Raw genomic sequence first — 12,887 nt, 5'->3', positions numbered from 1 at the left:
AGACTTGGTGCATAACTTTATTGGTTACATATACTGTACTTCAAGAAAATATTGTCAGAGTCATAAGTTATGATATAGTTTTCAGGCCAGCTAGAAGATGATACACTGAATACATGCATATAAGAGTTTGTGAAATTATTACAAAGTAGATAAATAACTTTTCTTAAGAATAAAAAAGGAAATTTCAAAACATTATCTAGATGGTCATGTTGGCCTGAAGAGCTATTTCGGTTTTAATCTAGAGTGATTCTACTTCTGTTCTTGTAAAGCAGTGATTATATAATGAATTATCTGAAGTTTTAAATAACAAATAGCATGGAGGGCATGGAGAGTTAGAGAGGAGAAGGGAGTTGAGGGAAATTGGAAGGGGGGTGAACCATGAGAGACTATGGACTTTGAAAAACAATCTGAGGGTTTTGAAGGGGTGGGAAGTCAGGGTACCAGGTGGTGGGTATTATAGAGGGCACGGATTGCATGGAGCACTGGGTGTGGTGCAAAAATAATGAATACTGTTATGCTGAAAATAAAAAATAAATTAAAAAATCTTTTAGTGAATGATCTCTGTAATAATCATAACACTTATATTATTTTAGTTCTCAGTCAAATTCAAACATATCTCTTTAATTTTCATGAGGCTTCATGAAATAATTGAGAATCTGAAGCACTTTTTTTCTTTTTTTGATTTCAATTCTATTAGTCAAATAAATATTAGTTGGAAGCACTTTTAAAATCACACTTCTTGATAATTTGAGATGAAAATCTGGGTCTTTTCACCAGGACAGCGAGACATTGGTTTTTCCCAGCACTCAGTGAAGGGAAAAAAATAGCACATATGGGAATTGTAGTACTGTCATCTCACCTGAGTCAGAAGTGCATTCTCTTCTATTTTCTCTGATTTTAGAGGTACAAGCCAATGATTGGGAGAGGAAATATTACACAGATCACCTGTTTCATCCTTTTGGGATTCTCTGATTTTCCCAGAATCCTAGCAGTGCTCTTCGTTGTATTCCTGCTGATCTACATTTTGACTCTGACTTGGAACCTGTGCCTCATCATCTTAATAAGGATGGACTCTCACCTCCACACACCCATGTACTTCTTCCTCAGTAATCTGTCCTTCATAGATATCTGCTATGTGACCTCTATAGCTCCCAAGATGCTCTCCAACTTTTTCCAAGAGCAGCAGACCATCACCTTTGTGGGTTGTGCTGTTCAGTACTTTGTCTTTTCAACCATGGGACTGAGTGAGTCTTGTCTCATGACAGCCATGGCTTATGACCGATATAGTGCCATTTGCAATCCACTTCTCTATTCATCCATCATGTCACCCACCCTGTGTATTCGGATGGTGCTGGGATCCTATCTGGCTGGACTCTCTGCTTCTATATCCCAGTTGTGTACCATGTTTCAGCTCCACTTTTGTGGGTCTAATGTCATCAATCATTTCTTCTGTGACATGCCCCAGCTGTTAGCCCTGTCCTGCACTGACACTTTCTTTGTACAACTGTTGACTGCTATATTAACAATGATCTTTGGGATTATAAATGCCCTCATTATCATGATATCCTATGGCTATATTGTTGTGTCCATCATGAAGATCACTTCAGCCAAAGGCAGGTCCAAGGCTTTCAACACATGTGCTTCTCATCTGACAGCAGTTTCCCTCTTCTATACCTCTGGTATGTTTGTCTATTTGAGTTCCAGCTCTGGTGGTTCCTCCAGTTTTGACAGATTTGCATCAGTATTCTACACTGTGGTTATTCCGATGTTGAATCCCTTGATTTACAGTCTGAGGAACAAGGAAATCAAAGATGCCTTGAAGAGGTTACAAAAGAAGAGATGGTCCTGCTGAGGTTCTGTCCAGACTTTTCCTCTCACAAAACTTAACCCCTAGTAACATGCACAGGAATGGACTTTAACAAAATTCATACTGCCTTTGGATAAAGAAAGGTTAATTTGAGACAGATAATATGCCAAATGGACTGAGAGCTGACTTGATTCCACATAAGCACAATACATTTAAGTCTTGGAGTTTCATACTTTCTCACTTGCATAAGGAGTGGCCTCATCATTTATTAATAGTCTGCAAGTATTTGTAAAATGTTAATGTTTAGAAACTTCCTACTTCTTTTTCTTCAGAGATTGAGCCCTGTTCTGTCTCAGACCTCTGACTGTAAAGGAGTGATACCTGATAGAGATCCCCAGGAGTGTAGAGACATTGTCTCCTAAATATTTTATGCAGCATAATCCAGACAAGAGGGTGATCAATGTCTGTTATGTATTTCTGACCACAATGGGAATAAATCAAGAGAGGGGATGTGCCTTTGAACAGAAACAAAGCTATGCAACTGGCCTGGTTGTATCTCCTGGGAAGAGCAATCTGAGGTGGCTAATGTTTGTTAAGGGCTCTTTCAGGACTAATCACCTGGTTAAGTTTTTGGTCACATCTCAGTCTCCATCAGCTATAATCTAAGGAATCAGGAGGCAATTTGGATCATAAAGAAGAACAGAATGAAGAATGTCATCCCTTCAGTACTATTTACTTATAACTTTGATGTTTTAATTATTGTGTCTCATGTCCAATGTGGATTTCTGATGGGAGATGATGTACAAAATTCATGTCAACTAACAGCAATTTCTGATATTGTGGCGCACAAACCTCTTTGTCTCCTCCATTAAGTCTTGAAAATTTGCCCTTGGTTGACATAGCCAATGGGATCACACTACCAAGTTGTTTCTGGTATTTTAAGCATCTGTTCAAATTTGGTGTAAGGAGATTTGTGTGAGAATTTGTTGTAATAATATAGTTACTGAATGTGCAATATTTGCAGAGACTAGGAACAAATATGGAAAACTGGTATGCATTCTTTCTTGTGTGTATTCAGTATTTATCTCCTAGAAAGTTATGGTTGTATGGGTGGATGGAGTAGATGGTCAAATTGCTCTAAAACTGATACATTCTAGGAAGCCTCAAGGGTTAGGAGAGGAAATAGTGGGATATGCAGATTCTCAGCTCTGCCTAGTTTATGTTGTCTGAAGGAGAAAACAAAACATTTGGTCCTAGAAGTCTGGTTAAAAAGAGGAACAAGATGTGCCCCAACACTGTTGACTAGCTAGATTGCTCAATCTTTAACCAAATGATAAAAACTAGATGTCACAGACACTTCTCCAATGAAGACATACAAATGGCTACCAGACACATGAAAAAATGTTCATCATCACTAGCCATCAGGGAGATTCAAATGAAAACCACATTGAGATACCACCTTACACCACTTAGAATGGCCAAAATTAGCAAGACAGGAAACATCGTGTGTTGGAGAGGATGTGGAGAAAGGGGAACCCTCTTACACTGTTGGTGGGAATGCAAGTTGGTGCAGCCGCATTGGAAAACAGTGTGGAGATTCCTCAGGAAATTAAAAATAGAGCTTCCCTATGACCCTGCAATTGCACTACTGGGTATTTACCCCAAAGATACAGAGGTAATGAAAAGAAGGGCCACGTATGCCCCAATATTTATAGCAGCAATGACCACAGTCGCCAAACTGTAGAAAGAACCAAGATGCCTTCAACGGACGAATGGATAAGGAAGATGTGGTCCATATACACTATAGAGTATTGTGCCTCCATCAGAAAGGATAAATACCCAACTTTTGTAGCAACATGGATGGAACTAGAAGAGATTATGCTGAGTGAAATAAGTCAAGCAGAGAGAGTCAATTATCATATGGTTTCACTTATTTGTGGAGCATAACAAATACCATGGAGGACATAGGGAGATGGATAGGAGAAGGGAGTTGAGGGAAATTAGAAGGAAAGGTGAACCATGAGAAACTATGGACTCTGAAAAACAATCTGAGGGTTTTGAAGGGGTGGGTGGGTGGGAGGTTGGGGGAACCAAGTGGTAGGTATTATGGAGGGCACATATGGCCTGGAGCACTGGGTGTGGTACATAAACAATGAATTCTGTTATGGTGAAAAGAAATTAATAAAAAAATTTTAAAAAACTAGATGTCATTACATATACATATTATCCTCAGAGATTTAATGGATTATTTTTAAGACTTTTAAAAAAAAATTGTCAGAGAGCACATGCACAATAAGAGGGAGTGGCAGGCAGAGAGAAAAGTAGGCTCCCTGCTGAGTGAGCAAGGAGCCTGATGTGGGGCTTGATCCCAGAACTCTGGGATTTTGAACTGAGCCAAAGACAACCACTTAACTAACTGAGCCACCCAGGCATACCAATTTAATGGATTCTTTTATTTTTATTTTTATTTATTTTTTAATTTCTTTTCAGTGTTCATTGTGTTAATGAATGCTTTTGGCCTCAATTTTGATGAGTCACATGAATTATTCTATTTAATTAAAGACTTTAAGTGAAGAGGTATTTAAAACCTTTGCCAAATCTTGCATGAGTTTACATTTGGATAGGATTGAAAAAAGGGGAATTATTGAAATCTCCAGGAGGGTGTGTGGGTGCTTACCCAATTCCAAGGAAACTGTAGTACAAATAAAGGATGTTTGGGTTGCCAGTCCAGGTATAAGTATGTTGTTTGTGGCATTGCTCACTACATATGTATGAGAAAGTATGGGAAGTCTATTGTTAAGGTACTATGAGGGTTTCATCAGGAGACAAACTCTGCTAGATGTTACTGGAGGATATTTCCATAATACTGTGCAGATCTAACTTTTGATGGGTTCAGATGAGCTCAGGCAGGTGACAAATAAGAGCCGCTGATGATAACTGGCAGTTAATCTTCTGCGAGCTCCTATAGATGGGTTAGGGTCCCAGGAACTGCTGTCTTCTAAGAATTGCCTTCATCAGTGCACCTTGCATTTCAACTGCTGTTGAAAATCATATGCTAGAGGTACTGATGGGAAATGCCATTAAAATATTATTTCATTTTATTTAAAATTTTATTTATTTATATGACAGAGATCACAAGTAGGCAGAGAGGCAGGCAGGGCAGGGGTAGGGAAGCAGGATCCCTGACAAGCAGAGAGCCCAATGCAGGGCTCAATCCCAGGACCCCGGGATCATGACTTGAGCCACAGGCAGAGGCTTTAACCCACTGAGCCACCCACGCACCACTAAAGTATTACTTTAAAGAAAAAACCTGGGAAAATAAAACGTGATTATTTCAACTTGCCCCTTAAGAACATTTAGACCAATGGTATATGCCAGATTCTACTCTTAGGTGAACCACATATTCTAAACTAGGTCAGTCTATGGGACTAAAAAGACAGTTTAGCTTGCCCACAGTAATTGCACAGGGATTTTGTCATGTAATATCAAGGAACAGTGAATCTGCCAGCCCCCACTAAGAGTTTGCTAGATAAATACATCAAGGTGGATGGTAAGGATGAAAAGAGAAATTAAGAAAGTTTCCTGTCTAGGAATATCTAGCTAGGAGACCGACCCATATATAAAATAATAAATTCTACATTTTTGGTATAGTTCAATATAAGATGGTTGAAACAGACCCACAGACTAAGGGACTTGAAAAGAATAAGAACTCATGTAGATTATCAGGGAGTCCATGGAAAGTTCAGTCAGGAGGAGGGGCTTTACCTCATTTTGTAGGATTTACTTCACAAAAGAGAAGGGCATTTTCCATAGTCATACAAATTAACAAAGTGAAGTGGTTTGAATGTGCAGAAGGTATTATTGGGAGCCATGTCCCATAAGAATGAAAAGTTGAGCATGAATTTTAGTATAAAGACTTAGCATTTCTTTTTTTTTTTAGGATTTTACTTAAATTCCAATTACTTCACATACAGTATATTATTAGTTTCAGGTGTAGAATTTAGTGATTCATAACTTACATACAACACCCAGTGCTCATCACAGCAAGTGCCCTTCTTTTTTTTTAAGATTTTATTTATTTTATTTGACACAGAGAGAGAGATCACAAGAAGGCATAGAGGCAGGCAGAGAGAGAGGGGGAAGCAGGCTCCCTGCTGAGCAGAGAGCCCAATGTGGGGCTTGATCCCAAGACCCTGAAATCATGACCTGAGCCAAAGGCAGAGGATTAACCCACTGAGCCACCCAGGTGCCCAGAAAGTGCCCTTCTTACTACCCATCACCCATTTAAACCATTCCCCTGCCTACCTCCCCTCTAGTAACAATCTGGGTAGGTAGGTTACATTTGGAAGGTATCTGAATGACAGTAGGTAGGATTGACGTTTAAAAAAATACCAGTTACATTAATACCATTTTGAAATTTATTTTATTAAAAAAATATTTTTATTGAGATATAATTTACATATGACATTTGTTATGCAATATATTGATTTGATACCTTTATATGTTGCAATATGATTACTGCCTGTAGCATTAGTGAACAATTATTTTGTGTCATATAATTATCATTTCTATTCTGTGGTGAGAACATCTTAAAATCTGGTCACTTAGTTACTTTGAAGTGTATAATACAGTATTGTTGACTGTATTCACTCTGCTGTGCATTAGATCTCCAGAACTTAATTATCTTTTAAGAACAAATTTGTACACTTACAAATGTCTCCCCAATTCTGCCAACCAGCCCCTAGTCACCATCATTCTTCTCTGTGTTCATAAGTTCAGCATTTTTAGATTCCACATACTACTGATATCACAGTGTTTGTCTTCCCCCGACTCCCAGTTATCTCACTTAACTTAATGCTATCAATGCCATCAAATTTATTTAAGAGGGAGAGAGAGTAAGCACAAGCAGGGGGAGTGGGAGAGGGAGAAGCAGAGTCCCCACTGAGCAGGGAGCCTAAGGTGGGGCTTGATTCCAGGACCAGGGAGACATTTCATCGACTGAGCCACCCAGGCACCCCCTCCACACTGTTTTTAATAATGGTTGGATTTACTTTCCTACAACAGTGCATTGGGATTCCCTATTCTTCACATGCTCATCAATACTTATTATCTTTTTTTCTTGATAATAACCATTCTAACAGCTATGAGGTGGTATCTCATTGTGGTTTTGATTTGCATTTCCCTGATGATTAGTAACATGGAGCATCTTTTTATGTACTTGTTGGCCATTTGGATGTCTTGTTTGGAAAAATGTTTAAGTTCCTCTGCCCATTTTAAATCTAGATTATTCCTTTTTTTTTTTGGTTACTGAATTGTGTGATTCTTTGTATATTTTTTATGGTAACCTCTTTATTTTATTTTATTTTTTAGTAATCTTTTTTTAACTTTATTTTTTCAATGTTCCAAAATTCATTGTTTATGCATCACACCCAGTTCTCCATGCAATACGTGCCCCCCTTAATACCCACCACCAGGCTCACGCAACCCCCCAGCCCCCCCCAAAACCCTCGGTTTGTTTCTCAGAGTCCACAGTCTCTCATGGTTTGTCTCCTCCTCCAATTTCCCCAAACTCCTTTCTCCTCTCCTCCCAATGTCCTCCATGTTATTTCTTATGCTCCACAAATTAGTGAAACCATATGATAATTGACTCTCTCTGCTTGACTTATTTCACTCAGCATAATCTCCTACAGCCCCGTCCATGTTGATACAACATTTGAGTATTCATCCTTTCTGAAGATAACCTCTTAACCGTAAATGGCTTGTAAATATTTTCCCCATTTCCTAGCTTGCCTTTTCATCTTGTTGATTTTTTTTTTTTTTGCTGTGCAGAGATTTTAATTTGATGTAGTCCTACTTAATGATTTTTGCTTTTATTTTTTATGCTTTTGGTGTCATTTCCAAAAAACTATTGCCAAGACCAGTGTCAAGGGGACTTTTTCCTCATGTTTTCTTCAAGGAGTTTTATGAGTTCAGGTCATATGTTTAAGCCTCTAAACCATCTTGAGTTAATTTTTGCGGGTGGTGTAAGATAGGGATCCATTTTTTTTTCTGCATATGGTTATCCAGTTTTCCAACACCATTTGTTGGACAGAATGTCCTTTCCCCATTGAGTATTCTTTGCTCCTTTGTCATATATTCATTGACTGACTGGGGGCTTATCTGGGTTCTCTGTTCTGTTCCATTGGTTTATGTATGTATTTTTATGCTACTACCATACTGTTTTAATTATTATAGCTTTTGGTATAGTTTGAAATCAGGAAGTGGGAAGCCTCTGGCTTTGTTCTTTGTCAGCATTGCTTTGGCAATTTGGGTTTTTTTGTGGTTCATACAAATTTTAGGGTTGTTTTTTCTGTGAAAAATGCCATTGGAATTATGATAGGTATTACACTGAATCTATTGATGGCTTTGGTTAGTGTAGTTATTTTAATTCTTCTGTTTCATGAGCATGGGATATCATTCTATTTGTTTATGTTCTCAATTTCTTTCATCAATGTCTTAGAGTTTTCATTGCATAGATCTTTCACCTCCTTGTTTTATTCCTAAGTATTTATTCATTTTGATGCAATTGTGAATGGGATAGTTTTCTTCTTTTTCAGATGTTTTTTGTTAGTGTATGGAAAAAAGAATGATTTCTGTATGTTGATTTTATATCCTGCAACTTTACTGATTCATTGATTACTTCTAACAGTGGCTTGCTTGACTCTTTATGATTTTCCATACATAAGATCAAATCATATGCAAATAGAAACCACTTTACTTCTTGTCCTATTTGTGTGCTTTTTATTGCTTTATCTTGTCTAGTTGCTCTAGCTAAGACTCCAGCACCATGTTGAATGAGTGGCTTTGTCAGTCACGCATGTGTTGGGGGAAAAAAGAGTGGTGAGGGTGGGCATTCTTATCTTGTTCCTGGTCTTAGAGGAAAAGCTCTCAATCTTCATCTCCAATGAGTAAAGAGAAAAATTAGAAAGACTCATAAAAAAGGGGTAATAAAGCTTAGCCTTGCATTAAGGACCATATCAAGGATGTGTTTATTACCTTCCATTGTTTTAAACTCTAAATGGTTGAAGGTTTTGCTCAGTAAATCTTTTTAATTTGACAAATGGTTCATGTAAAAGAAATTCAGCAATGTAGAGTGTGATTCTCACAGAGAAGCCTGATAGGACTGAGATATTTCATATATATTTTGGACAGAGACAAAGATATTTAGGACAGAATTGTTAATGTGTCTACTGATCTGTGGAACAGACCTGAATAAGTAAATAAGAAGTCAACTATTAATCTGGACTAGGAGAAATTTGGCTACTTGAGACTTTAAAGAATTTGGGGGCCATCAATTTTCAATGGCTAGGAAACAGTCTGGGACAGTTGATCAGACTCTTATGGAGCACATGTTTTTCAATTCACTCTTCAAATGTGGCCAAAGAGGAGAAACATCAAAGTAAGGACTTTAGAGAAGGTGAAACTAACTATCTTGGAAAATAATGAATTAGGGAAAATGGAAATAGTCCCTAGTTATGGAATAGTACACACTCTCAGTGTGGGAGTTCCTCATAAAATCTGCCTCGTAGAATCTTGGGATTGCTATAGACCAGTGAGTTTTATATGTGTCTTACTTCTCCACTTTCAAAATAGGTGTGTTTATTGCTATTTCCTGATCCAGGTTCCACCATTGAATATTGGGTATGTGAAACAGACAACTTGCACCTGAAAAAGTGAATGCTTAGGTATAAATCTAACAAAATATGTGTAAGATACACATGAGGAAAATTCACTTATTACCTGTAGGAACATATTTCTAAACCAAGAAGAACCATACAGACATTATTAAGAGGCTGCTAGGAATTCCTTAAAGATCCAATTTTGACTGGAGAAGACACTAAGGCAAATATGACTGATAAGTATCTAGAATATATAATGGATTCCTATGAATAAAAAAGGAAGGTCTGCATTAATATGGGCTAAGTAAATCAATAGGAATTTTGTGACAAAGTACAAATGGTCTTACAACATACTAAAGAATTTAAACTTCATTAATTATAGAGTGATACAATTTCACACCTATCATTTAAGTAAAAAGTATCAAGTAGGACAATATCAAGTGTCAACTAAAGTATACAGTTACAGAGTTTCATTTCTGCCGATGAGAGTGTACTCTGGTACATTTATTTTTGAAAGCAGTCTGTCACTGTCCAATAAAGCGGCCCTAAAGGACAGTGGTGAAGGGAAGTTCTTCTAGTGGTCAAAATTCCAAGAAGCACACCTGGTTGTCCAATTTGAATTGAGGGAGAAAGCTCCTGGGTTAAAGGCACACATGGGCTTTTAAGTAGTGACAGATATCTTGACTAGTTGGTCAGGAACCTAGAAGGAACAAGTTTGGAAGATTGGTGATGGGAACATCCAGGGAAGAAGTATATGTATGAACCTATAGGCATAAAGCCCCTAGATCTTTTTGTCACATGTTAATACTCACCAGAAAATATCCATTGCATTGGGAGTTCTCACACTTAGATGGACAGGTTGACAAAGACTATGAATGTCATTTAGTCTCCCTCTTTGTATATTCCAATTCATGGCTACTATGAACAGAGAATGAACACAGTGGAATGGATGAAGGCACTGCTTAAGCACCTTCTCATCAAGGCCAAATTACTGACACCACTGAATATCCAATGTGTTAGCAAAGAAGATAAACCTGAACACTTAATGATACTCAGGTATACCAACCACTTGGTGATAGGTATATTATAGTGAACTCCACCACTTTGGAAGGGAGAGTGATTTATGTTTACTTGAATTGACACATTCTTTAGTTAAAGGTCTGCCTTCCATGTGTGCAGTATCTCTGCCAGTACCACCAACTGAGGGCCTACAAAACACTCAGTCTAGGGATTCTGGGTGGCTCAGTCAATTAAGCATCTGGCTTTGGCTCAGTCATGATCTCAGGGTTCTGGGATCAAGCCCCACATCAGTCTCCCTTCTCAGAGGGGAGCCTGCTTCTCCTTTTCCCTCTGCCTGCTGCTTTCCCTGCTTGTTTTCTATTTTTCTCTCTCTCACCGTCAAATAAAAAATTAAAATCACCCAGGCTATCCAATATAACATTGCCTCAGCTAAAAGGACACAGTTTATAGCAAAGAAGGTGAGCTGATGGAAGTATAAGCATGAGATCCACTGATCTTTTATTGCATGTCATTATGCAGAAGTATCTGCTTTAAGCTGAATTAAGGTGTCAGCTAGAAAAAATCCCTTATATTTAAGGCGTTATCTTCTAGGAAGCTGAATGTGAACTAAACAAACAGATAATATAGAGTGGTTTTCCCCAGTACCTTATGTATATGGCTCCAGGAACCAAAGAATAGAGTAGGATTTTCCCCTCCTTCACCATCATTCCCAGTGACCCCCTTTTATAATGTGTGCTTTCTTTCCCCCATAAACTTAGGTTATACAATCTTGGGCCCTAGATCCCAGGTAGAAACACTGTCAAGGGACACAAAAGGAGTCCAATGAACTCAAAACTGAGACTTTCATCTGATGCTAGTAGACCATCAAGCAAAGAAAGGACTTGCTTTATGGTGGGGATAATTGACTTGATTATCGTGAGGATTTAGGGTTGCTGCTACACAGTCAGCTAGAAGAAGTGTGTTTGGGGTCTGGGGATTCACTGGGGCATCTCTTGATGCTGGTGTATCCAGAAGAGCAGTTAATAGGCAATTGCAGCACCCAAGAACTATTAAGAGCAAGGCAACTAAGGGCTCAATTTCTTTAGAGATATATGTGTTGGATCTCTCTCTAGATAGGCAAACTATACCAGATGAAATAATGGCTGAGAGTGAGGGAAATATGGAATCAGTAGTGGAGAGATCAAATTAATCTTCTGGGACCTCAAAACTAGCTGCTCTATCAAGGACAGAAAATTGCTTCACTAACCCTATTGACTGAACCTCCCCTCTTGAGAGGATCTGAGGGCATCTAGTTCCCACAAAAATGGAGTCTCTGTATTGTAATATGGGAAGTACAATGCAAGGGCATGAACAAATCTGAGTGGTACTAAGGGTTATCTATATCAAATACTTCCTATCCACCTCTTAGAATCTTCTTAACCTCACCTGTTTCTCAACCTTTTTGTTATAGTCCCAGCTATTGCTGTAATTAGCAATTTGCAAGACTTCACACCCATTTCACTTGGGTGCAACCTGACAATATCTTGCCTCATGTTCACTCCCTATTCCACACAAAATATTAACTGTATTTGATCTAGGAGAGAAACCCTACTTTTGTCTTTCTCTTTTATCTTGTTCTGAAATATTTGAACAGGTATGTACACATTCTTTAACAAGAGCTATCTTATCACATGGCAGTGGACAATGTTAGAGTAAGAGACAACAATCATTTACATGATAAATATAGAAGTTTAAAACTAGAAGTTAACAAATAATCAGAATAAACTTCTGTGAAATTTACTTACTGGAGAGGAAAACAGAGGTAGAGAAAGGTTTTTAAAGATCCACTGAAGTGGTGTGTAACAACCAGAATGAATCTGTGGGACGTGTCACCATTTCTCTTGGTTTCCCGTAGGTTCTCAGATTGGGGAGCCAGGCAAAGCACTGCATTTATGACATGACTGAGGATGGAGATCTGTGCTTTCTAAATGTGGATATTAAAAACAAGTGTGCAGTATTACCTATGGGATAGTCTTGCTGAAATTTTCAGAACTAAATCTATTAAGCCCCTATATCCAACTACCAATTTACATGAAACACAGGAGACAGAAAAACATACTAAACTGTATTATGAGGACTGAATTCACAAAATGCAGACTCTGAGAAGTTCCAAAGGAAAAACAGATAAATTTCATAGAGACCAAGAGAGAGACAGAGACACATATACATGCATAAAGAGATCCAGAGGCAGAGAGATACAGAGACAGAAAGAGACAGAAAGAATCAACATATTAAAAAAAAAAAAAGCCAAACCCATCTTAACAGTTAGGTATACACACCCAAGTGATGAAAATATTAAAAAAAATAAACATTGGGGTACAGATGGCCCTTCTTTTCACTACATCTGTATCTTTCGGGTAAAT

General features: G+C 38.1%; 1 protein-coding gene across 1 annotated transcript; it reads left to right on the top strand.

Moving 5' to 3' along the window:
* The first annotated feature begins 913 nt into the window (after positions 1 to 913).
* On the top strand, positions 914 to 1,852 carry LOC122914507 (olfactory receptor 5AN1). Its single transcript, XM_044261121.1, has one exon. It carries the CDS (start codon positions 914 to 916, stop codon positions 1,850 to 1,852), a length of 939 nt encoding a protein of 312 aa, XP_044117056.1.
* Positions 1,853 to 12,887: the final 11,035 nt, after the last annotated feature.

This window comes from Neovison vison, chromosome 7, assembly GCF_020171115.1.
Source record: "Neovison vison isolate M4711 chromosome 7, ASM_NN_V1, whole genome shotgun sequence".
In the NCBI taxonomy this organism is placed as follows: Eukaryota; Metazoa; Chordata; class Mammalia; order Carnivora; family Mustelidae; genus Neogale; species Neogale vison.
This window is presented reverse-complemented; position numbering and strand designations above follow the sequence as displayed.

Bases quoted from the DNA above. Each gene is read 5' to 3' on its own strand.
- LOC122914507 (XM_044261121.1), top strand. From the start codon at position 914: ATGATTGGGAGAGGAAATATTACACAGATCACCTGTTTCATCCTTTTG.